Here is a 25,767-nt window from a genome sequence, read left to right on the forward strand (position 1 = left end):
GTTGAGTGACCTTGCTGTGCTGTTCTGCTGCTCCTGTCAGTTTGCTTGCAACAGGAGGCAGACGGAGTGGTGGTATTGCTTTTCCATACAGGCATATTAGTAAGCATATTCTTCCCCAAAGATAGAAGAAGTGGTACTCTTAACAGTCCCGTCCAAAGGTAGGGGCCCCCAAAAGGGCTTATGGGAGAAGTGTGACTTTGAACTGATGCATTTGCCCTCCCCAGGGCACCTAACCCAGGGGAGCGGGCAGACGCACTGTCCATCCCACAACCTCACCACAGCAGTTCCTGGAAATCCGGGCTATGGTAGAGCTGTGCTAGCATTCCAATCAGAGGCCAGTAGGAGGTCTGCAGCCCAGGGCATTCCCAGGGGTAGAGCCAACATCAGTTGACTCCCACCTGGGGTTAAGGACCAGGAGCATGGCGCTTCAGCCCTCAGAAATACACCATCCTTTTGTGGCATAAGTACTGTATGCCCTATGGGGCTTTTCCCCACACTGCTGGAAAGCCATCTTGGAGATGGCAGGGCGCCGCTGTGTTGCCGTGGTTTCCCGCCGCATCTGGATTTCGATGGGGCTGTAAGGCAAGAGCCCCCAACCTTTATGAGCCCGAGCTGTTAGAATGACTCACCCAGTTAAGATCCTTGTGTTGTGTCAGCTGTTCCGAAATCAGCTGTTTTAAAAATCTGCTCAGCCAATTGGAAGTCCTCCTGGGCAAAATCTCCATCTGGCCCCACCCACTCTTCAGAAACACTTGGTGAGTGCCAGGGCTTCCATGCACTTAAAAGTTCAATCCAGCATGCAAAGCTCTATCTGAGGGATCTGAGGGATCAGATCTACAGACTAAAGACTGCTGGTCTACAGCACTGGGTTATTCTGGAATATAATGTGAATACATCTGGCTTTCCAATCATGTGACCTCTATCTTTTGGAGTGTGTGTCTCGAAGCAGCTTCTGACAATTGTTAAAATAAGGATTCTCCTGAAACAATAAATTAAGACACACACCCCGAACACCAAATAAAACTACTAATAAAATATAATAGCCCACAGTTAAACCACTCTGAAAAACTTAACAGAGGGCGCTTCTCCACTTACCTTTGCTGCGCGCTACTCTCAGCACGCGGCATCTCTGGTGCGTGCCCGGGCGTCCCCACGACCATCAAAAGGAGTCATCCTGTTCTGGATAGGGTTGGACCAGTGGTGGGATTCAGCAGGTTCGCACCACTTCAGCAGAACCGGTTGTTAAAATGGTGCTTGTAAACAACCAGTTGTTAAATTGTTTGAATCCCACCACTGGGTTGGACTATATCTTAAGGAGCAAGTTAGTACCTTGAGGAGATGTTAGTAGATCTGTGCTGACTGCTGAAGGCTGAATTCTCTTCTTTTGGCACACAGAGCATTTTATCACAGTCTCCCCTTGAAAAATGAGATTTGAACAGTTGCCCATACCCAGACCACTGTGAGAAGCCATGTGGTATAGTGGTTAGATTGTAAAACTAGGATTTGGGAGGTCCAGATTTACATTCCCATTCTGCTATGAAATTTGCCAGGTAACCTCAGACACTATCTCCCAAGCCTCACTTAGCTCACCAGATGTTGTGAAGATAAAATGCAGAAGGCAAAAATCTTGTATTCCACCTGAACTCCTTGAAAGAAGGGTGGGATAAAAGCATATGAGACGGATTTGTGAGGTTTCCTTTTAGAAAACATTTGGACACAACTGATCACATAGAATGGGCTACAGAGAGCATATTATACCAGTTTATTTGTCTTCCCCCCCTAAACATACAGACCCCAATAAATCCAACAAACACGTATGTAGAAACACTTTGGATTGCAACATCTTTCCATGAGGTGAAGGTTCAAGAACTGGGTCATCACTGACCCATGGGGTTACATTATATCACAACATTTAATACTAGACAGACTATGTTTACAGGATGGTTTACCATTGCCTTCTCCAGTCTTCTGCGCTCTACTCCCAGCTGGGTATTCATTTTACTGATCCCAGAAGGATGAAGGGCTGAGTCAACCTTGAGCCAGCTATCTGAAATTGAGTTTTGGTGGGATTGAACTCAGGGAGTGAGTAGAACTTTGACTGTAGTCAGTGGTGGCATCCAAAAATTTTAGTAACAGGTTCCCATGGTGGTGGGATTCAAACTGTGGTGTAGAGCCAATGCGGCTGGGCGGGGCACGAGGGGTGTGTGGCTGGGCATTCTGGGGGCGGGGCTGTGGCAAGGACACAGCCGCTGCTCCAGTCCTTAGGCGGGAAACGAATGCATGCAGGCGCAGGCTGCCACGCACGCCAGTGCACCTCCTGCTGGACTGCTTTGAGTTCTGCACGCTACTGCTGAGAGGAGGGGCGTAACTAAGGCAAAAATCACGTGGCAAAATCACCAATTAGTAACCCCCTCTCGGCACATACAAATAATTAGTAACCTACTCTCAGGAACCTGTGAGAACCTGCTGGATCCCACCTCTGACTGTAGTACTCCAATTTACCACTCTGCCACAGGGCTCCCTTATGAGAGATTAATCTAAAACAGATTGTTAACCAACAACTAAATTAAATGCCCTTCCACTATTTCATTCTTATGCTTGTCCAATTGATTGTACAAAATCTCCCAACAATTATTAAAGGTGACCAGGTTCTGATAAATTTATCATGAGTCCAGTTTTTTTCTTGTCCACAACATATAATTACCGGTATAGGCTGTGTTCTCATCTATAAAACAATGTGCCAAACTTTATATAATCAGTGTCTGGTGTATATTTGTGGGTGTATATTTGCTGTTTACAAACTTTTCCAGAATAAAGTTTCTATCCAAGTAGCTGTGTTCTTGTTTTATTCCCATTGGTAAGTCTCCTAATAAACAGATCAAGGGAGAAAAATCTCATTCTTCTAGTTTTAGGAACTTCACTGGCTTCCAGTTTGTTTCTGGACACAATTCAAAGTGATTATTCTTTTCTTTTAAGCTCAAAGTGATCTGGGTCAAGGGGACCTAAAGGGTTGTTGTTTCCCATATGTACTTCTTTGCCAGTAAAGATAGTTATCTACAGACCTGCTCTTTTGTGAAGCAAAGGGTTTTTCTAGGGTGGTGCCATGGTTTTATGCCTTCTTCACAGCCGTTTTCCCGGTGCTAACCTTTTTCTTTTCCTTTTTGTCCAGGCATTCTACTAATTGTTTATTTTTTAATGATCTCACTTTTGGCATTTGATTTCACTGGTTTACCGTGTTTGAATATTGCCATTTTATTCATGAATACTTTTGAGCTTTTCATAGGATTGGCATAGGATGTATTATATTTAATTACCATCTGATCCTACAGTTTACGATTTGGTCTCCGAGTCCTTGTAGATGTCTGCCAACTGGAGACACACTTCATTTGTCTAACAAAAATAGCTCTAGTTCACAAAAGTGTATGCCATACTAAACTAATTTACAGTGCCAGAAGAATCTCTTGTTTCTGGTGCAAAAGATTAACGTGGCTACTCCTTGAGAAAGTGAATGATCCTGTAAAAAATGTGCAGCTGTGTTGCCTGGATTTTGCACAACAGCTGCCTCAGCATAGTCAGCAAGCTTTGTATGGAAAGACCGAGGGACAGGAACTGCGATTAGGGACAGTGGGAAATCCAGTTAGCAGAGTCAGTGGGAAGAGATCATCCCTTGATTGGCAGCGTCAACAGCAGCACTATGAACTCACCTGGTCTCTGGCAACATCGGATGGCCCCTAACTGAGAAGAAACTGTTCCTAATGGCCTTGGGAAGTAATTTGTGAATGTTCAGTATATTCTTTTAATGTCAGCTGTTGACACACAAATGCTTTCCTCACAGCTAGCGACTGCTGCGCTCCTGCCAGCTGAGCCCCCCACCCATACTCCAGGGTTGTGTACACCTACCGGTAGTTGCCTGTAAATTTTAGGAGCAGCGCTTTACTCCTGCATTGTAAAGCAACTGTGCCTTGTTAATCCAATTTACATACTGTGTTATCAACTAATCCCTCCCCAAGCCTCTGAGAGGATTGTATTGTAGCAAGGAAGTCAAGGACTTTTAAGTAGCATCCTCAATACATGATAAAGTATCCAGTGAGATATTTTGTTGGTCTTGCCGCTCTCTCTGGCCTCCTTTGAATGGGAGAACGTTTTATGACAAGAGAAGGACCTGTGGGTGATTGGAAGATGGCTGGTAAGTTTCATGCTTGGCAGGCTGGATCTGAGTGTGTTATTAAGAGAATATTTCCAAGTTTCTAAGCAGCAGGCATTGGTAATAATAGGCTCTTAAAATGGTGGCAGGATAAATGAGCTGCTTTGTGGGGGTGGGGGGAGGTTGGCTTTGTTTTAATGGTTTCTGATATTGCAGTTGATATAAGAGGAGGCAGTCTGAGGCTGGAGGGAATGCGTGTTTAAGATGGAGGGTCGTGCAGGCTGAACATGGAAAATGTGTTTCTGAGCTTGAACAGTAGAGCTGGGGATGGTGGCCTGATGATACTAGCTCAGTCATTGTCTAGAGGGAAAACTGCACAGGTGCACGTTTCTACAGTGGGAGGAGGACTCCGCATTGCCATTCAAAGTTTTCTGTGTGGATATGTGAAAATTGAGAGGCACCAAACTTGCGCATTATTAAATATGCCCTTCCTTGAGAGGGGGGTGCTTGCTGGTGTACACCATCTTGAATGGTGCATTTTTTTTTAAACTTCAAATATGGATTCCTCAGCAATGGACATAGGATACCACAGGGCTGCTAAGATTTTGAGGCATAGACTTGGCATATAGCATGGAGTCACCTTTGTGAGCCGCAACCCAGATCTTAGCAGTTGCTCCCTCCATGTTCAGAGATTTTACGCATGTTTCATACGTTTCATTTCTTTAATGCTTTTAGAAAAAGTGAATGGTTTTGACCAGCCATATCTTAAGCAACACCTACTCAAGAGGCCTTGTTTAGGCTTCTCTCCTCATTTGGGGGCCTTATTCTGTTGATGCTCAAAATGGGTCATTTTTTATGGCGCCCTCTAAATTCCAGAATGTGCCTTCAGATAGATTTGATTGACTGCGCTGTGGTATTGTTTTTGCGCAGCTTGTTAAACCATGTCATTTGGGGGACTGGGGTGATAATTCCTTTCCCCCACTTCTTTATTCTTTACAGTAAGCCTGGCGTTTGTGTCCATATTTCCACAGTTCTATTTGTTGCACTTTCTATGTAATTAATATTATGCTTTGTAATGTTTGTGCTGATTAATAATTTCTAACAAGCTTGCATTTGGACAGGGGTTTGTGTATGTCTACAATATAGAAAGCCTCATGGGTAACTTAAAACAATGCATGTATTGGTATTGGGAATGTGTCCAAGAAATAGTTCTTTTAAATGAACAAAGTTGGTGTGTTAAGAGCTGGAAATTGTTGGGATTTTGCAAGTATCTGTCACAGCTCAGTCACAAAAGAGTTAACTGTTTGTATGTAAACAAGTTGCTGAAGTAACTGTTTATGACCTGATCTATTGATTAGCTTATTGATCTGTCAGATAGCCATTGCTCACATGTTAGTGAGCATGCACATCAGAAGTTATAAAGTTAACTTTGTTTCTTTCTTTGAAAAACATATGAGAGAAGTGGAGCCATGTGCTGAGACAGTAGAACAGCACATAGTTAGCAAGAGGTAACCAAATTCATAGTCACCAAATGCATAGGCAAGTTACAGGAAAGAAAGGATTTCTTATTTTATCTCCATGTGACCCTTCCTTATACTTAGTAAACTTATATATAAAAAGCAACTGAGAATCTGCCTCTTCTGTTTTACTCTGCTAAGTATATGATTGGGGTGTCTTGCTAGAATCAGCTCCCCACATCTATATCTTCTATATCTATATCTTCTGCCATGCTGGCAGGGGCTGATGGGAATTGTAGTCCATGAACATCTGGAGTGCCATAGGTTCACCACCACGGTTCTATATTTATAAAAAGTAAACCGTGGGTCTGTTCCTGATGGTCTAGCACAGGAACTGCTGGGCCAATTCCTCTGAAAATTCCCAGCCACTGTAGTCAGCCAGGCAAGAGTGTTTTTAGATGATCACATACCTGAAATTTCACACCTGGCCCAGGTAAAACGCCTTTTTCCTGGCACTCCATGGTGAAGGACATGCAGCTGGCTGTGTGTAACTGTCACCCTTAGAATGTTCGTGCCCTTAGAATGTTCACTCAGATGGCCACATATGAGCAGTGAAAACAGTACATCTATATATATAAACACGAAATACCACTCACTGACTCACTGACTTACTCATCAACAGAACTCAAAAACCACTGAACTTACAAAGTTGAAATTTGGCACACTGGTTCATTATGTGGTTTAAGTGCTCACTAAGAAAGGATTTTTCAAAATATTCAGTTTTACTCGAGTTATTACACATTTACTGTTTTAACTGCTCATCTCTGGCCATCTGCGCAAACATTCTAAGGGCAAACCAGCCCCTCAGTGCACAGACATGCTGCACGAACATTCTAAGGGTGACAGTTAAACACCACCAGCTTCAACAAACAGGCTGCAAAAAAGCATGCTGAATGTCACCCCGAAATTAACAGGCAGGCTGTGAAAAAGTACTCCTCCACCCATGCTCACGTTAACAACACTGCTACAGCCAAATACAATCAAAACAGATTACAAACCTCACTATCACCTTGGACTACTAAACATTTGTCGGGTTTTGCATATAGGCATCAGATTGATTACTGTGCAGACAAGTTTACTGCTCTTGGCCTCCAATCACCCTGTGCTTGGTGTTGTGCTCTGAAGTGGCGGGATGAGTCCCCAGGAATGTGCTGCAGTGGCGGTACAGTCCAGCTCCCTGCCCTTCAACCCTACCCTGAACCTCTTCACAGCCTTCTCACTCATCAGCATCCAATGGCAGAACACTTCCTTTCTGCATCCCGAAAATACAACGGCTGCTTCCACATGACATCTTTTGGGGCCCACCAGGTGAAAGAGAGAAATAACACATTGCATTAGAAAAAGACAACTACAGGAAGCTGCTGCAAAATATGCGAAAACAAACCCAGCAGTCCACAAATAGGCTGTGAGGAAATATGTTGCATGTCACCCCAAAGTTCACAAACAGGCTGTAAAGAAGTATGTTGAATGTCGCCCCGAAATTCATAGAGAGCCTGTGATGAAGTATGTGTAGCGAAGCACGGGTGCCCTGCTAGTAGGTAATAACTCGAGTGGAAGTGAAACACATACACACGTTGCCGTACACACAACACACATACTCTCATACAAATTCAGCTCATCCTCACACTCCTCACTCTGCCCTCCCTCACATCCCACCACCACTTAACTACTTCCTCACTTATATTCCACACCCATATTGAACAACCTTGAATGTAAAAGACAGCTGGAGGGAGGGAGAGGGAAGAGACGGAGGGGGAGGCATGCAAGGGAAGAGAAGTGAGGGAGGGGAGAGAGTGAGGGGTGGCATGCAAGGGAGGAGAGGGAGGGCCCAGCCAGCCTAGATTCCGTGAATACTGAAGTTACAGTTCAGAAAACCAGGCACGCGTTACTCAGGAGTAAGCTTGGTAAAGCAACAGTGACATACTTTGAATGGCTGAGTCGCGCCCCTCAGAGGGTTTACTCAGAAGCGACACCCATTGCCACCAACCAACCTTTCTCCCAGATAAAGGATCGTGACCAGCCAGCCCAGACGTGTGGGAGGGGTGCCTTTCCATTCCCCCCCCCCCAAGGAATGCGATCACACACATCAATGACATCACACAGTATCAGGCTGTGCGTTTCCATGAGCACGTACTGCTGGCCTCTGCAATTGATTTGCTGCTACTGTTCCTTTCCCATTTCACCTAATAACCCACAGCAAAGCATGGCCGGGTACCACTAGTATCCTATAGAAATGAGAAGTTATTACTTCTGCCTTGGAGTGAAATTGCTGCTGGGCTGGATATGCAGACCAAAGAACATCAGAGAATTAAAGATGTGTTTGAAGTCCTGGAACGTTCATTCAGATGATGTCATGGACCCAAGTTCAGCCAGCCAGAAATCCTCGGATGAGGAGTACTGGCAGAATGGCCCAGCTTATCCCATAAGTGTGCAGCCAAACTGAGCAGCATTAGGGATTTCTGATGGGCCATATTGTAGCCCCCCCCACTGTCTGAACACCTCCAAGTTCACAGTGAAAAAATTGCCCTAATTATATCTGTGCAAAACAATCTAGCAACAAGATTGTAAGTGTCAATGCTACCATTCTCACCCCTGCAGTTGCTACGTCTGTGTGGATGATGAAAACTGTACAGACCCACCCTCAGGCAAGGAAAGGGTATCTACCTACTTGGGGGATTTCTCAGTTATGCGGAAAAATACGACATTGTTAAACAAACACACCAAAACCCAAATCAATACAAGCATTATATATGTTGTCAGCGATCTCCAGTTTTGCAGTTTCTAATTCTGTTCTGCCAATGGATTCATTTTTGGCATTAATCTATGATTAAATTCTGCTTTTTGCAGGTGGCAGGATGCTTGGTTGGATTGAGAAAGTGGTGCCACAGCCTCCTGTAAACTCTTCTGTGCCAGTGGTCGTGGAGAAAGATGCCAAGCCTGAATCAAAAGCAAAAGAAACCAAGTCTGGACATGCTCAGCAGGTCAGTGAACCAGTCCAAAGCACCTGAGTGCTATTTCACTGGGCTCTGGATCATCACCTGGGCATTGTTTGGAGTTGCTTTTGGCAGCTGGACAACTTGTTAAAAACAAGCCTGACCTTTTCCAGGGTGTTTTTAATTAAATTTTTGAGATGTAATTTAAAAATCAAAAACAAAGTAATAAAAACCATAAATTCTATAAAAAAAACAGTGCATACAATAAACATAACAATGTGTAAAATAAAAGATACATATGTATTCTTGCTGGCTTTCGAAAGCTGTAGTTATATTTTTATTGCATTGTTTTTAATGTTTGTAACCTACCATGAGATTTCTGCAAGAAAGGCTACTAGACATGAGATAAATAAGTCTACACCTACTTGACAGAGAAGAGGTCTTTCGGCTGGCATGGTTTGTTGCTTTAGATTATCATAAAATTGGTTCTTAAGGAAATCATCCCTTCCTGTTTTATGGGGACAACAGCTGTTGAGTAAGTTCCAAAGATGATGCCCGCGGAGAACAAATTCTGTTGTTAAAACGGTGTGTTTAAGTAGGTGGAAGCTTTGGGAACTGAATTGCTGAACTTGGGTAGAATGATTTAGAGCGATTTGCTTGGGGGAAGTTGTTTGAAGACAATCCTCTTCCAGATCTAAGTTGATTCCATTTAACTCAATGAGTTTTCCTGTGATGTGTTTTGTCTTCTTTTTTTCTTTGAACCCCGAAAGCCATTGGAAGGACATTCTAGCCATCCGGCAGCAGGTAAGATTTCAAAGAAAGGGTGTGGGCAAGGTACATGCTAATGAATGTAAAACCCTCGTTTTGAGGTGCCCAGGGCTGGCTCTGCTAGCTTCTCCTCTTGCCACTTTTTTCAGTCAGAAGCTTCCCCAAGACCATTTGCAACTTTAGGATTTTTCTGGGTTGCTCGTGGTCTTAGCCTTTGCAGTGTTAAGTGCTGCAGATTGTGCGGTTTTCTCCTTGCCACTGACGCTTCATCTCCCCTCACTGTGTTTGCTCCCTAGAACTGACTATTGGCTGCCATCTTGTATGCTCACATGTGCCTGTTAAAATGGAAATGGAAGTAGGTCGCAGAGATACAGCGGTAGGGACCAGAGATGTGGGATGGGTCACTGTGCAGTTTCAAACTTCTAAATCTGAAAGCTGCACCCTGTTCCCCAAGGAAGCACAAGCAATTCCCAGAGCTTGTGGGGCCTCTTCCCTCTTTCATGTCTTTGGTTGGAGATTCCTATCTTTATGATGTGGAAGTATGAATAAACCTCACCCACCTGTCCTTCTCCAGAATGGCTGAGGACCGAACTACATATTGCACTTTTCCAGCTATGTCCCTAGGCTGGGTCAACAGATGCATCTTTGGAGTTCTTTCCTTCCCAAATGTGTGCAAGCCTGATTAAGATTGGGACTGTGGTATGTAGAAAGAGGGAGCTGGGACCTTATTCGGCCTCATTGTTTTGCTGACATGAAATGGCCACAGGGAGCTACTATTTGCCTCAGTGGTGAAACTTAACACGTAGTGATGAGTTGCATGTGAATGAAGGGTGATCTTTCTGAGTGGAGCCAATAGAAGCTCCCAAGGGTTGTTTCAGGTCTGGCAAATGGCATGGATGAGCGAAACCCACTCTCAGTCTTACCACTATCTGGTATGTGCATAAAGAAGGAGAAGAAGAAGAGGAAGGAGGAGTTTGGATTTACATCCCACCTTTCTCTCCTGTAAGGAGACTCAAGGTGGCTTACAAGCTCCTTTCCCTTCCTCTCCCCACAACAGACACCTTCTTGTGAGGTAGGTGGGGCTGAGAGAGTTCCGAAGAACTGTGACTAGCACAAGGTCACCCGGCAGGAATGTAGGAGTGCGAAAACACATCTGGTTCACCAGATAAGCCTCTGCCACTCAGGCGGAGGAGTGAGGAATCAAATTCAGTTCTCCAGATTAGAATCCACCTGCTCTTAACTATTATATCACACTGGCTCTCTCTGAAAAGAAGGTACGGTAACTCCCAAACCCCATCAGTTGACCCAATCTGAGCCACTTCTACGAAGAGTATAATTTACTGTTAGGTCTTTCACTCTCTTATTTAAGAAACCTAAGGATACGGAAGATTTTTTTCTTTGTTCTGGGAGTCCTATTACATGGGAGCCAGTTACCTTAGGGTTGCTTAGCAGCTTGGAGTGCTCTTTTATTGGTGACATACCGTTTGTGCGGGTAGAGGTTCCTGTGCAGTTTGAAACGCCAGCAATCCCGGTGCCTAGAGAAAGAATCCAATAAACTGAGCCACTTGGGAAGTAGAACCCTAAACTAAGAGGCCAAATGCTTAATAGCTGAAGGTATCAATACATGGGAAAAGTTAAAACATCTAGTATCCCAATCATGCTTTCCAAAGAAGAGCTTTTCATTTTGTGTTCTGCTATTCAGCCACCAGTTGGCATTGCAAAGGGTGAAAATGGATTACTATGTGGAAAATGTGACACACATCCTTTATGTATTCTGTTTATATAATGTGAAACAGTGCAAATGTTCATACGAATGTACTCTGCTCCTCATCAATCCCTGACTGAAATGGTAAAAAACCTCAGTAAGAACAGCAAGTATTTAAACTTTTTCAAGTACTAGAGATGCGAGATATTTGTTGCATCTGAAAATTGTGAAGTAAAAGCAGGAAAGACCAGCTGTCCTTCAAAGAGGCTTCAAGCCATGAGGCTGGGGCTTCAAGGTGGACAATCATGGGCCCCTTCCGCACACGCAGAATAATGCGTTTTCAAACCACTTTCACAACTGTTTGCAAAGTGGATTTTGCTATTCCGCACAGCTTCAAAGAGCATTGAAAGCAATTTGAAAGTGCATAATTCTGCATGTGTGGAAGGAGCCATGTATTCCTTGCTAGAGCGTTAGTAATATAGACAGCTACCCAACCATGTGGGGAAGCATGTGGAAGCACTGGATAAAGCCCTGGATACGATGCATGTGAATGTGTGGCAGAAAAAAAAATCCATTATGTCTGTTGTAGAGTAGATCCATTTGGTAAAGGGGTTGTCTTTTATCAGCTCAGAGCAGGGGTAGGGAACCTGCGGCTCTCCAGATGTTCAGGAACTACAATTCCCATCAGCCCCTACCAGCATGGCCAATTGACCATGCTGACAGAGGCTGATGGGAATTGTAGTTCCTGAACATCTGGAGAACCGCAGGTTCCCTACCCCTGGCTCAGAGGAACAGGCAAGTGTTTTGTAGAGCAGTTTTCATGCAAGAGTCGAGACAAGCAGTTTCTCATCTGACCCTGGTGGCAAGATCTGAAGAGGAGAGAAGCGACAACTGAATAGTTCACCTACTGCATAACTGAAAGCTTTGCTTTATCTCTGCTTAGGTTCAGAAAAAAAAGAAGTCGTAGCTCCTGCTCCAGCATTGCCAACAGAAAGGTGCAGTCTCTTACTCCTTTAACTATATGCATTCTTTCTATCTGAGGTCTTTCTTTGGTCTCGGGTTTATTTATTTAATTATTTTTTAAAACTTTATTAAATTTCTCTACCGCTCCTCCTCTCTTGGGGAGCTTGGTGGCCTGTAGGTTTTCCAGGGAATTCTCCAATTTGAATTTAAATAAACGGTTTAAAGGATTCACAGATGGTAGCAAAATTTGAATCACGTTAGCACAAGAAGGCAAAAGCACCAGGTCCCAGCCTGGAAAATGGACAAATACTGGGAACTGTTCATACTTCTTATCCCCCATTTAGCCCTTGATTTGCAGCACAACAGTCTTAACACTTATAGATGAACAGACTACCATATATTCATATACGTGAGGCAGAATATTATCTGCGCCACATCACGGGTTTACATGTCAAGGCCCTCTAATAATGCCACTTGGAGGTCTGTTTTAGATCCTGAATTCAGTGTTTGAATTAAGGTAATCCAGGAGAGAACAGGGAATGGAAATTTATGTATGCTTTTCAGTTGCATACAATAGATTGAAAATGCCTTCTTTAGGTTGAAATAGATCTTGCTAGGTTTTCTATTTGCAGAAGGGGGGGGGGTCATATCTAATCACTGGAAAAGCTACTCCAGGAATCACAGAACCCATGGGGACAAAAGTTATATGGGACAGTGACCATAACAAGGCGGGGAATTGGGTGAGATTCAGCAGGCAAAGCAGGGTGGGGAAAGAGCTTCAAAGAGAGTTCTTTTTATGTCTGGAAGAAATACATCTGTTTTTGTTCTGACCTTTCCCCCACTTCTTTGCAGATCTGGACAAAAGGTTCTCACCTGGCTGTCTCAGGGCCTGGGGAAAGCCATGCCACAGCCATTACAGCCTGCCACCATGCTCCAGGCAGAAGTGAAGACCTCGGATGCCTGTAGCCAGGTGAAGGGGGGGGGGGGATTTGGTGGGGGCATTTCCACTTGTTTTCATTGCTCCTTTTTCATAATTTAATATCTGGGTGTGTTTTTGACTTTATTTTAAAAGCCTTTCGGTAACAGATTTATTATACAGCAAGAAAACTCTTTTTATGCAATATAGTCATTGAAACAAATTATAGTGTTTGTATATGTTTGGTTAACAAAACCCTTTCAGTGTCCATAGCTTTTCAAAAAATACTATTTTTATTAATGTTCTCAAATATAATTTAAAAAAGAGAAAATATAGAAAGAGAAAAAAGAAAATACAGTTACCCATAAACTACATATATATTAACTCTAACACACTGGATCTTAAAATTACAAGACTAATGTCATTCAGAGAGAATATTACAGAGTTTTAAAATTCGTTACCTTCTAACCTTTAATTCCAAAACGTCAATCGGTGTCTTAAAGCAGTGACTTATATCTTAATCAATAATGAATTAATATTCTTACTATTATTATTCTTATATAATCAATTCAGCCTCAAAAGAAAACACAGTTTCCATTTCTCATCAGCGTTTTTTAAAAGAGCCACTCTTTCAGTGATATATAGCATTTCCCCAACAGGAAAAAGGATATGTAGTTCCTGTGCTGAATAGCTTGTTGTTTTAGCCAAGAGTGGAATTATTGTTTCATGCTTAGTTCCTTTTCTTTTGATCTGTTTGCAGACAGATGCCCCGAATGTGGAGTATGAAGACAGACAGGGTAAAACATTGATGCCTGTATGCTCCCTGTTTGTGCATGTTCATATGTGTATCTGGACATGATGCCTCAATATTCTCCTTGTCTCTATCTGCTTCTGCTTCCTTGTCTATCTGCTTCTCTCTGCTCTAGTTAGTGGAAGCAAACACTGGCCTCATTTCAAGCAGAATTAGGATGTCCCTGGTTAATTCAATTGGACACCTTTACTGGTATTGTCGAAGGCTTTCACGACCAGATTCAACTGGTTGTGGTGGGTTTTCCGGGCTGTGTGGCCGTGACAGTAACAGACTTTGAAACACCTCTGAAGATGCCAGCCACAGATGCAGGCAAAACGTTAGGAACAAGAAAATCCACCAGACCACGGCCACACAGCCCGGAAAACCCATCACAACCTTTACTGGTGTTTATTGTTTTAATGTGTACCTTACTCTTACTGAATTGCTGTCTTTTACATGTTATGCTTATTTTATCTTGTGCTGGTCTTGGACCATGAATATACTTGACTGGACACTGGTCTGAAGAACATTTCAGAACAAGAGTCCAAGTGATACATTTCATTAGGAGCAACCAAAATGACACAAAATAATGTTCAAGCTGTTGAGTTCACCAGAACTCTGCATGTGGCTGGATGTTATAAAAATGAATAGGGTTGCCGGCCAGGCTTAAGTTTTTAAAAATAAATTTTCCTGCTTCTGGAGCTCATTTACTCCTGCAGTTGTGACACAGATGTAGGAGGGAGATTCAATAATGTATGCCTTTCTGTTCACAGAGCATGTAAACGTGCTTAGACTGTGATTTTTAACCCCCCCCCCCCCCCCGAAACATATCAAAGCAAGACTGGGAAAGAACGGAAACAGAGGAAGACCATCTGCAACAAATCTATGGGGTGCTTAAAGCATCTTAGTGGTTTAAAGTGTCAGACTAAGGCCCCTTCTTCACATGCAGAATAATACACTTTCAATCCACTTTCACTATTGTTTGCAAGTGGATTTTGCTATTCCGCACAGTAAAATCCAGCTGCAAAGTGCATTGAAAGTGGATTGAAAGTGCATTATTCTGCATGTGCGGAAGGTTCAGATCTGCAGTCTCACGGAAGCTTGCTGGGTGACTTTGGGCTAGTCAGTGTCTGTCAGCCTCATATTCCTCACAAGGTGGTTGCTATGAAAATAAAATGGAGGAGAGGGGAGTAATACAGGAAGACACTTAAGGTCTTTGTTAGGGAGAAAATCAGAGTGTAAATATAATAAAAATTGTGACCTAAATCACTGTGACAGCCACGTACATGTTAAGCATTCCCCAAGAACTCAAAAAAGTAAACTTTGATTTCTATATGTAATCTTTACTTTTCAACATAACCAGTTAAAACCCCCTCAACGCTTAAAAAAATTATTCTCGAGGTTGTTCGTGGGACTACTAACCTGATAACATTCCTCACTATGAGCTATATCCTTCATGCCATTTCAAGTGAGTAATCTGTTTGGAAACCGCAGGCAAATAAATTTAGTCCAGCACTGACCGAGTTCCCAGTCATTCACTTTTCTCTGACATCCTTTGGCACCAGCAGTACAAGAACTAGGAATCACGTGGTCTAAATAGGCTAATAGGATTTTATTTTGATTGATGGTCAATTGCCTTTAGAAGAGCAATTCTCCATGAGGCTGCAAAGTGTAAAAACAATCTGATTCCAGATACATTGGAGCCGAGGTTTTATCTCTAGTGGTGCTTGACAAGATACACGGTTTCCTGTGGAATTTGAAAAGCTAATTATTTCAAGCTCTTCTGTTTGGATGCTTAATTCATTGGGTTTTTTATGCCTTAGATCCAACTAGCTTTTTTGCCGGTGAGAAAAGAAAGTGGGATTCCCTCTGACTACCCCAAAAGGCTATGCTTGTGGGGGGCACTCATGGGACTGTGTGGGACTGGGGCTGTATTATGGGGAGGAATTAGGCAAGATGGAATGAAAAAGCTGCCGGCATCTTGCCTTGTCTTGATGCTTCGGTATTTTGTTCTTGTGACAATACAGACAGTATAGCCTCCTCTTGCGAAACGTAGTGCTTGTAGTATTCCATCTGACACGCTGGTATGACTGTACGATAGAGTTTCAAACCCTCTTCTAAGAAAGATTGGGCATATCGCAAAACTTCTACCTGCGTGGCGCTTTGCTTCTCTCAAACTACACCACCCAGTGTTGGGATTCAAATAATTTAACAACTGGTTGTTTAAAAGCACTGTTTTAACAACCGGTTCTGCCGAAGTGGTGCAAACCTGCTGAATCCCACCTCTGACACCACCCGTCAGAAACCATTCTGTCCCATGGCTGGCAGCAGGGTGTGTGTGTGTGTCATTACTTTATATGTGGAGGAACTTTGGAAGGGTGGCCAAATTCTACGCTCACATTAGCAAGGAATTAACTATATAGTAAACCCAAATCTGTTCTGTTCCTATGAGCTACTGACAAGAATCTCACTCGACAGCTCCTTCAGTTCCAGAGACAAGTGACCCCAGTGGTGGGGAGGGAGAACTCCAGACCAGCTCAGATAACGGTGCCCCAGAAAAAACGTAAGTCAGAACACATTCAGTATTTCTGAAGCTTGCTTGCACCTGGATCCTAAAAGTACAATAAACAAAGTTTTGATGATTTCTACCTAGGCCCAAAATATGCAATGTGAGTGTCTAGTAGACACTCAATTGGCCATGCTGGCAGGGGCTGATGGGATTGGTAGTCCACGAACATCTGGAGAGCCGCAGGTTGCAGACCCCACTCTAGCCCACCTTGTAGTCATATATAGGATTGAGGGAACTGTCCTTCAAAGCATTCTATTGCTCCTTATTAGTGGTTTAGTTGTCCTCTCCTTTTCTTCTTGATTGGCCTTCCCATTGTATGTGAGGGGGACCATTTTATGTTATCTAATGAGAGTTTTCATTGTTTAAACATGTAATTTTAAATTGGTGAACCCTGTTGTCAGTCGCCCTGACCCTGACTTCGTAAAGAAAGGGCAGGTTAAGAATCATATATACAAATAAATAAAAGCCCTCCTTCGCTTCACGGTGCTTCTGAGTTAAACAAAGCACTTTGAACGAGAGTTGTCTCAATTGTACATGTGTCTACAAGTTGGGTTGGGCACCCATGTCCCAACTTGTGTTGTACATATTGTGCATTTTTGCTTATAGCAGGAGAGGCTGCCAATGTACCATCTTCCCTGTGTCTGCACTTTGGGACATGATTTCTGGTTAGCCTCAGCGTCATGCTCCCCTACCTTGACCACAGAGCAGGCCTTAGGCAGAAGAAGTAAGATGTTAGTGGTTGTCTTCTCCAAGGGTTTCTTTTCATATTTACACTTGGAAAAATACAAATTAAAAGATAAGTTTCACACTACCACTTTCCATGCTGATCTCGAAGGAGTTGAACAATAGCAATAACAGTATTTCCCTATCTCATTTTTTTTTCAAGTGGTGCAAAAAAAGTGTTCACTCGGTTCATGGAAGGGTTTGAAAAAATCGTACCTCAGCCGGAAAATGTGAAAAAGACTGTGGTAAGTGCAGAAGATCAGCAAATAGTGTTCTGAGAACAAGAAAATCAAGCACAGGCAATGGATCCATTTATAAGGGAAGTAAAATTAGGACCAGCCGAGGTTCACTATGTACTGGCCCTTTAAATTCAACACAATATTTTTATGGACCCATTATGCACCAAGAGTCTGCTGCACAGCAGGGGCGAATGTTCATCGCAACAAGATTTCTTGTGTGGATGTATTTCCCTGAACCCCACTTTAAATTTCCATTCTCCCTGCGCCAAGCAGCACCACTAAGTGCGACTTTAATTTTCTTCAATTTGCCAGTGAGCACAGCTTTGCTCCAGACATCTTCCCTCTACCCACCACCAGCCCTTCCCTCGTGTACACCTCTCCCCTTCCCAATTTTCAGAGTTATTCTGTTTTTGTTATTTATTATATTGATATGGCAATATAAACAGAGAAGAACTGCAAAATCAATGTATTTTATTGCATTTGAAAACCAGGAAGTGAAAGTGTGTGTGTATGTGAGTGTGGAGGTAGGGAGAGAGACATCAATTCTAGGACTTGTTTCCATTCTTCACACAGAGTGTGGTCCAGGTGTGGGGTTGGGGGTAGGCGGGCTACAATATCAATATTCAGTTTTGGGCACTGCAATTCAAGAAGGATATTGACAAGCTGGATCATGTCCAGAGGAGGGCAACCAAAATGGTAAAAGATCTGGAATTCATGCCCTTCCAAGAGAGACTTAGGTAGCTGGGGATGTTTAGTCTGGAGAAGCGAAGGTTAAGGGGGAACATGATAGCCATGTTTAGATATTTGAAGGGATGTCATGTTGGTGAAGGAGCAAGCTTGTCTTCTGCTGCTCCAGAGGCTAGGACCAGGAATAATGGGTTCAATGAGAAGGAAAAGAGATTCTACCTAAACATCAGGAAAAACTTCCTGACAGTAAGGGCTGTTGGACAGTGGAATTCATTGCCTCGAAGAGTGGTGGAATCTCCTCCCTTGGAGGTTTTTAAATAGAGGCTGGATGGCCATCTGTCAGGAGTGCTTTGATTGTGTGTTCCTGCATGGCAGGGGGTTGGACTTGATGGCCCTTGTGGTCTCTTCCAAGTCTATGATTCTAAAACTGCAATCACAGATATATCAGTATAACTGTGACTTAAAGGGCTTTAACAAAGTCCTTTATCTTGTAACTACCAGATGTGATGAGATCTGTGCCTTTAAGAGGGAGGTGAAGGGCAATGTTAAGAGAACCAGGAAAAGCAGAGGCCTGTTGGGACTTCAACAAGCAGCTGTGGGACAGGCAGTGAATGGCTTCTCATGTGTATACAGAAATGTGAAGAGACCACACTACAGCCCCACTGCGGAGCTAAGAGCCTGAATGCTGTGTTTGTCATTCTGAGGTTTGAGGGCTGTTTCTGGCCAAAGTACAGGAGTGTTAGGGATAACAGGATTCAGGATCTCATTTTTTTCTTGTTCTCTCTGGATTTCTGCAACAAGGAAGCAACCCCAGAGGATCGTACAGCAGATCAGGGTGAGTGACCACCAGGCATGTGGGGCTGAGGCAACAGAAGGTTGTCTTTTCCTGGACTGATGCTGATATCCAGCCTTTCCAGACTGCGGGGTCTACTCAGGAATCACTGAACCACTAGGTGCAACTGTCCAGCAGAAAAGCACTGCTGTTGTGGGAGGAGAGCACATTTTCGGATTGTAAAACTGGATTTGGAAGCTCATATAGCAAACAGAATTGCAAAATATTATTAAACTGTGCTTTTCCTGTAAATGAACATATTTGGAGATGCAATGTGGTGTGGAGAAGCTGCTGGTAAAAGATATCCTCATGGCTGTAAAGCAGGCCTTGTGTTTCTCCACATTAGATGCTGGATCAAACTAGCAGCGTACGCAGCGACAACTGCGGCATCACCCATCTTTGTAAAGCTCTTTCATCTTGCAGTGTGATTTGTATCTGAGCAAGTTTCTGATCACAGTGCCAGAAACACCTACTACTCTGTGAGCTCCTGCCTCCTTCTAATATCAGCAGCAGAAACCACGCATCAGATTCCCTCTCTGAGAGAAGCCAGACTGGTGGTTTCCATAGGTGGAGTCTTTGGGACTGCTGGGTGACCTAACAGAGCCATTTATTTTTCACAGTCGGAGCCACAATTTGTTGTTTTGTTGTTGTTCTTATTTGGGGACCTGAATTGATCATTTTTGCACCTTTGCATTTTTGCATTCAGTTGCATGTCATATTTTCTATCTGCTGCTCTAGTTGCTTTGTTTTTGTCACTTTTTTACGTGCGGCAAACTGAGCCTCACTTTTCTCACAGAACGAAGGGAGGGAGGTTTGCAGCTCCTGTAATTAAGTGGCAGACTCCAATCGACAAAAGAAACCAATCGCACTTTAATACCATCCAAATGCCACTGGAGAGTTGGGCAGGTTGACCTTGAAAATGTGGGATCAAACTGATTAGTGGACCAAATTTTAGAAATTCTGGCAAGATAGGCTGTGTTCACCACAACGGTTTGGCTTTTTTTGTCGCTGCAAGGCAGGTCCTTCCTGGATAACTCTGGCCAGCAGATGCGTACCTGCCAGAGGGACATATGGGTACTAATTTCCCTAGGCACAGGCAATTTAATCACGTAGTAGGCAGAAAATTGCCCCCCATACCCCTCCTCCCCCTGGGTCTGTAATCTGATAGCAGTGACCAAAAAAGCCCCAGGTATAGCTGCTTGGCAACCCAGAAAGCCCCGTGCCCAAATCCCACATGCGCTCCTTCCTTACCCTCCAGGGATTAAAGTCCAGGCCATGGTCCAGCCGAGCAGCTTCCATAGGGAAATGCTGGGTGGCTTGCTGGATTGCCCACTCAGCCTCGCAGCCAGCCAAGAAGAGGTGGGCGGAAAGAAAAAGGCAAAGCCAGGACTGCCCCATGAGAGGCTCAGGGGAAACTTTGCTTACTCCTCCCTGTAAGACTCAGCATGAGTCACAGGCGTGGCCTTAGCCCAAGAAAGGGAGACAGAAAAATCACCTGGGCGCCATTTTCTGCCAGTACGCCACTGCTCAGATCTCAGATGCTAAGCAGGGGCGGCCCTGGTGTGTGTGTGAATGGGCAACCTTCAAGGAATACCAGGGTCATGACAAGGATGTTACCAGCAGGAAAATAGGAAAAATATTTTCCTGAGCCTGCCACCGAACTACACTGGCTAAGGATCAGAGCAAAGAGACCAGTGTTGCCCAAAAGCCTCCACAAGTCCTGGAAAGAACATGTATATACAAATGTGCTATTTCACATGGTTTCCTTCTTGCCTTTTTCCCTTTTAAGGTTTAATGTAAGCCCCTCAGTGTTGGATTTATTATTTGCCAAATGTTTAGGATTATACTTTAGTTAGGTTCTTCACTTAGTTTAAGGTTTTGTTATTGTTAGATTTAAGAAAGCCATGCCAATAAGTATCTGTAAAGTCTTGCCCATAAGTATAAGTACATGTGTTTATCCTTTAACACTGAGGGGCTTACATTAAACCTTTGCAGGACTTGTGGAGGCTTTTGGACAACACTGGTCTCTTTGCTCTGATCCTTAGCCAGTGTAGTTCGGTGGCAGGCTCAGGAAAATATTTTTCCTATTTTCCTGCTGGTAACAAGGAGGCAGACAGTGGCAAACCACCTCTCAATGTCTCTTGCATTGGAAACCGTACTGGGTTGCCATATGTCAGCTGTGACTTATTTATTTATATATTAGATTTTAGAACCGCCCACCCCTGAAGGGCTCTGGGCGGTGTACAACAGGCCAGGATCAACAATATACACAATAAATAAGTTAAGTTAAAATCAATTTACAGACGCTATAAAAACATAGCAGCATTACAAATATAGTACAATAAAAGTACAACAATAGTGCAATAAGGGTGGCTCCCGATACCAAGATTATACCTGATAGTAAAAACATGTACACAAGCCTTTAAAAAAAATGTCTCTTTTTATGAACTAAACCCTGTCTGTTATTCCCTTCTTCCTCTTTCCAGGCAACATGAAAGGGAGCAGTAAAGAGATGCCCCAGAAGGAAATTTCCCCAACAAAGCCTCTGGCCCAGCACCGGGCTTCTACCGACAGCCAGTCTAGAATGAGTGTCTCGCTATTTCCTCAAACACTTGGTGGAAACGGAGGCAGGTAATTATCCCCACGGGCTTCTGAGCTGCATTTTAACTCTACTTCACTGCTTAGGGACACAAACAGAAAACCTATTGGGGGCATTGAGGAAAATGCAATACATGGGTCTGAACAAGATGTAGAATAACTGCTGGTTCCTGCCACTGACATACAGACTAGACAATGATCATGCACCAGGATCGGGTCCTTGCATCATTTTTAAATGTAATTAAAATGGCGGCAGTGTCCTTATGGCTGCCTTGAGAACGCCTTCAGGTCCTACTTCAAGCTTGACTTGCCCCATCCTGGAGGGAACACTGTTGTCCTGAGCTGCTGCCAAGCTTGTTTTGACCCTGATGATCAGCTGGGTTGGGCGTAAAAGGGTCTGGTTCCCCCTCAGCCCCAAGAAAATCCCCCTGACTCCACCTGCCCAAAGTAGCTGCCAGTTGGTTTGGGGTCATTACTTCTGCCTCCCTCCGCCCCAACAGCTTTAGATATTCATCTCCTTATTGTTTTTATGCCAATAAAGACTAGTGTTTATCTCCTTATTGGGCAGTGTCTGGAGCCCTCATTGTTTACCTACCATTTCCAATGTTGAAACTAGTTGTTCCATCTCTGCCGGTGATTTAATTTCCCCCCAAAATCCACTGCGGGTTCTCTGTCTGAAGGCTTGTCAGGTAGCTGGTGCTTCAGAGCTCCGTGCTGCTCCCGTGGGACTATATTGGTGTGTCTGTTGGTATCAGCAGAAAGAAAGGGGGAAAGAAACACCAGTCAGTGGGCCTTTAAAAGAAATTTGAAATGCGAGCAAAGTGAAAGGAGCAGAATCCTTTCAAAATCAGTTTCTTACTAATTACCTCACGGAATTGTCTGAGCTGTCCTTGAGCTTCTTCACAGAAAGGGCAGAGAGCACATCACAGCTCATAGTGCTCCAAAGCGCTGCTCAAAGTCCTGCCGTTTACCTGCTCAAATGGAAGAAAAAATGGTTCTGATTATGGCTTTTCTGCCCCTAACCCAGCAGCATATTCAAGCGGTTTATGCACGGACTGGAAAAAGCGATTCCACAGCCTGCGAGCAAAGAAAAGCAAGATGAACAGGTAAGCAGAGCAGATTTGGGTACCCCAAGACATTTGTAGCACTTTAATGTGATTACAGTTGTGATTACAAAGCTTTGTGTGTGTGTAGGCTCATTGGGGCTTAGGCTAGCCTGACACACCCAGGGAAATTACTTTCACTGCCTAAAATAAGAGTCCCCCGTGCTGCCAACCAGCACCTTTCCTAGGGCTGCCGAGTGCTTTTAGAAAGTGAGTGGAGCCTGGTGGGGCTCTTGGCCTGCAGGGTCTCTGACTGACCCTTGGAGATTTGATGGACTTCAGATTTCTGAAAACATTGTTTCAGAATGAGCTGCCACCACAGAACAAGGTTTGTCTCTGCATGACTGAAGGTAAGCTGTACACATGCAAGAAAACATTTTCAAACGGTATGTTAATTTAAAAGGCATTCTGTAAAACAGGGTTCTGCTAAAAATGCCGACGAGTTGGCTATCAGAGTTATGCATAACCTCACTCCTAGACATTTTGTGATTGGCTCTACCTCATCCGGCAGCCATTTTGTGCTTGTACCTGTATCAAAATTCTTAAGGTACCCACAAACTCCAAAAGGTTGGGGATCTCTGGTGTAAAACATCCCACCTTCTAGAGCTACTCTCCATGGATGGGGAAGAGTTGAGCACTTTTAAGCATGTTGGTTAAAATAGCAGAGTTTGCCCAGTCATGGAAACATAACATTGAGTGCAGTAAAATCAGGCCTCCCAAAAATTGATTGACAGTCCTGGCACACTTTCTTCTATCTTCCAATTTGTTGCAAGTCCACTCTAGCTGTGTCGTCACATATATGAACTTAGCAGTGGCATAGTGCCAATAGGTCAAGAGGGGGCATGATGTCCCAGGTGCACACCTGTGCGAGGGTGTTGCTGGGGCGTGGAGGGGGCATGGAGGGGGTGGGGCATGGGCAGGCATGGGCGTGGCAGGACTTGGGGCGCACGCGTGCACCGGGTGCAGTTCCCCCTTGCTCCGCGCCTGGAACTTAGCCATAATTGTCTTTTGCATTCAGTTGACAGGGTTGCTGCAAAGTCTCTGCAGAGGTTGCAGTAAGGCTGGGGTGGTAACTGAATTTTCTGCCCTGTGGCAGAAGCCCTTGATGTCTATGAGGCTCAACAGATTTTTCTGGAGCCCTCAGAGGAGAGAGAGGCAAAGTGTCTACTTTAATTTTGCCCTTTTTTCCCCCTTCCCAATAGTCTTCAGAAGCTGGTGGCCTGGGTCCGGGGCAAGAAAGTAAGTTGTAAGCTATTTCCCATTACACCCTTTCATTAGCATGCTTTCTTGGCATTTTCTTTTGGGGAATGTGAGAAAAAGGTTATGCTGTTGGCTCAGGTCAGATAGGGTCAGAACCTTTAGAGGGGGGATTATTTTTGGAAATGGGTTATTTTATTTATTTATTTATTTTATTAGGCTTTTATACCGCCCCATCCCCGAAGGGTTACAATATCGATATAATAGCAATTTAAGGGGATTTAACAATACCAGCAATCTTGCAACTGCTGGAGGTGATGAGATGTGTGCCTTTAAGAGGGAGTTGATGGACGGAGTTAAGAGAACCAAGAAAAGCAGTTAGAATTAAGACCTGGGAGAGTTCAGCAGGCAGTGCAGTGCCTTCTCGTGTGTAAATAGAGAAATGCAAGGAGACCCCACTATAACCCCACTGTGTGGCAAAGAGCCTTGAGGACAGCGTACTATGCTTAATGGGCTGAGGTTTGCCTTTTCAGAGTGTTAAGTGGAAGAAAACCCACCCGACAGCTTCCTCTCATTCACTTCGCTTCTCTGTTCGGTTTCAGGAAGCAAAGGGGCTTAAGTGCGTCTGAACCAAATGAAGACTCCAGAGATTCTCCTTGTACAAAGCAAATGAACCCTCCCTGGACTGAAAGGCACATGTTGAAATAGAAAGAAAAGACTTGGCACGCTTCCCCCTTTTCACTCCTTACTGAAATAAATCCTGGCTTAATGTGCAATCCACACCTGTGGTGGAGACCATTTTATTGAGCAGTTGTGTATCAAATGAGTGACTTCTGTGGCAAATAGGAAGGTGAAAATGAGATTGTTTAACGGATAAACAAGCACTGGGCTTCTCCATATCTGCCACACCAAATATCCTGGGAGAGACTATGGCTCAGTGGCATAGAGTATACAGTTTGGATGAAGTGTTCAGGTTCGACTTCCGGCATCTCCAGCTAAAGCAGTGGTTCTCAACCTGGGGATCGTGACTCCTTTGGGGGTCGAATGACCCTTTCACAGGGGTCAGCTAAGACTCTCTGCATCAGTGTTCTCCATCTGTAAAATGGATAAATGTTAGGGTTTGGGGTCACCACAACATGAGGAACTGTATTAAAGGGTCGCGGCATTAGGAAGGTTGAGAACCACTGAGTTAAAGGATCGTAAGTATTTGGACAGACTTCTTTCTAGCAGAGACTGCCTGTCGAAGTAGATGGTGCCCAACTTCATGGGCCAGTAGTCTGACATAATGTAAAGCAACTAAATATGTTCATTTGTCATCCAAAGGATCTTTCCAAGACTGCATTTGCAGGGATGTTTCACTGCTCCTTGACTTCCAAACTGGAGTATGCAGGCTGTGGAGTATGCAGGCTGTGCTCCCACACTTTGCTTCAATATTTCATAAACTTGATATATTCTAATCTTTTTGGAAAGGTTACAGCCCAAGTGAGTTAGGTCATTTATGCGCCTAAATTCTCTCTGAGTCAGATTCTTGGTTGCACTTGTTTTTTTCACTCCCAGACTCACTGCACTGCAGATCAGAGAATCCACACAGTTTCAGAAAACAGGACTAGTGTGATTTTTCTCCTGCCTTTTCAGGGAAAGCAAAGAAGATGACCCTGCATTACTTTCTTCTTGGGTTTTCTCATTCTTTCCCCCTACCCCAGTTTTGCCATTTCAGACCTATCAGAAGGGCTTTTAATTTTTTTTGTTTTAAGTCTAAATGTCTATCAATGGAGCAATGGGCCCTGCCAGTGAAGTAATGCTGGAAAGAAGTCACCCCCCCCGAAAAACACTTTACAACAGCCTTGTTGTGTAGTCCAATATTATGTATTCAGCAAGCAACACCTCAGACATTGTAGGCAGCCTTCTTTGTGATGTGATGGAATTGTTCCAGAGGGCTGTATTTATAAAAGGAATGTAGTGTCAATGTCTGAAAATCATTTTCCTTTTTATTAAATGTATTATGCTAGTTTTATTTTTATGGTTCTCCAAGTTGTATTCCAGTTTAGTACTGTTTGTTGTATTAAAATACTGGTCTTTGTTC

The 25,767-nt window shown here is 43.8% G+C and overlaps 1 protein-coding gene across 5 annotated transcripts; it reads left to right on the forward strand.

Moving 5' to 3' along the window:
* The first annotated feature begins 4,035 nt into the window (after nt 1-4,035).
* On the forward strand, nt 4,036-25,767 carry LOC125443207 (cyclic nucleotide-gated cation channel beta-1-like). 5 transcript variants are annotated; one of them, XM_048515147.1, is made up of 13 exons: nt 4,036-4,186; nt 8,509-8,642; nt 9,365-9,398; nt 12,011-12,062; nt 12,883-13,000; nt 13,707-13,743; nt 16,215-16,299; nt 17,192-17,273; nt 18,756-18,789; nt 21,273-21,417; nt 22,412-22,490; nt 23,690-23,726; nt 24,287-25,767. In XM_048515147.1, the coding sequence occupies exons 1-13, from the start codon at nt 4,132-4,134 to the stop codon at nt 24,301-24,303; spliced, it is 909 nt and encodes a 302-aa protein (XP_048371104.1). In that variant the 5' UTR covers nt 4,036-4,131; the 3' UTR covers nt 24,304-25,767. The 5 variants fall into 5 exon arrangements, with proteins under 5 accessions (XP_048371104.1, XP_048371105.1, XP_048371106.1 ...); XM_048515148.1 differs by having other exon boundaries at nt 22,415-22,490; XM_048515149.1 differs by having other exon boundaries at nt 13,707-13,738; nt 16,213-16,299.

This window comes from Sphaerodactylus townsendi, linkage group LG14 (genome assembly GCF_021028975.2).
Source record: "Sphaerodactylus townsendi isolate TG3544 linkage group LG14, MPM_Stown_v2.3, whole genome shotgun sequence".
Lineage (NCBI taxonomy): Eukaryota > Metazoa > Chordata > Lepidosauria > Squamata > Sphaerodactylidae > Sphaerodactylus > Sphaerodactylus townsendi.

What these genes read in the sequence shown, in the direction of transcription:
- LOC125443207 (XM_048515147.1), top strand. Translation starts at nt 4,132, where the DNA reads ATGGGAGAACGTTTTATGACAAGAGAAGGACCTGTGGGTGATTGGAAG. An exon ending in GGGTGATTGGAAGATGGCTG is followed by an intron (nt 4,187 to 8,508) that starts GTAAGTTTCATG and finishes TGCTTTTTGCAG; the next exon opens with GTGGCAGGATGCTTGGTTGG. An exon ending in CCTCGGATGCCTGTAGCCAG is followed by an intron (nt 13,001 to 13,706) that starts GTGAAGGGGGGG and finishes ATCTGTTTGCAG; the next exon opens with ACAGATGCCCCGAATGTGGA.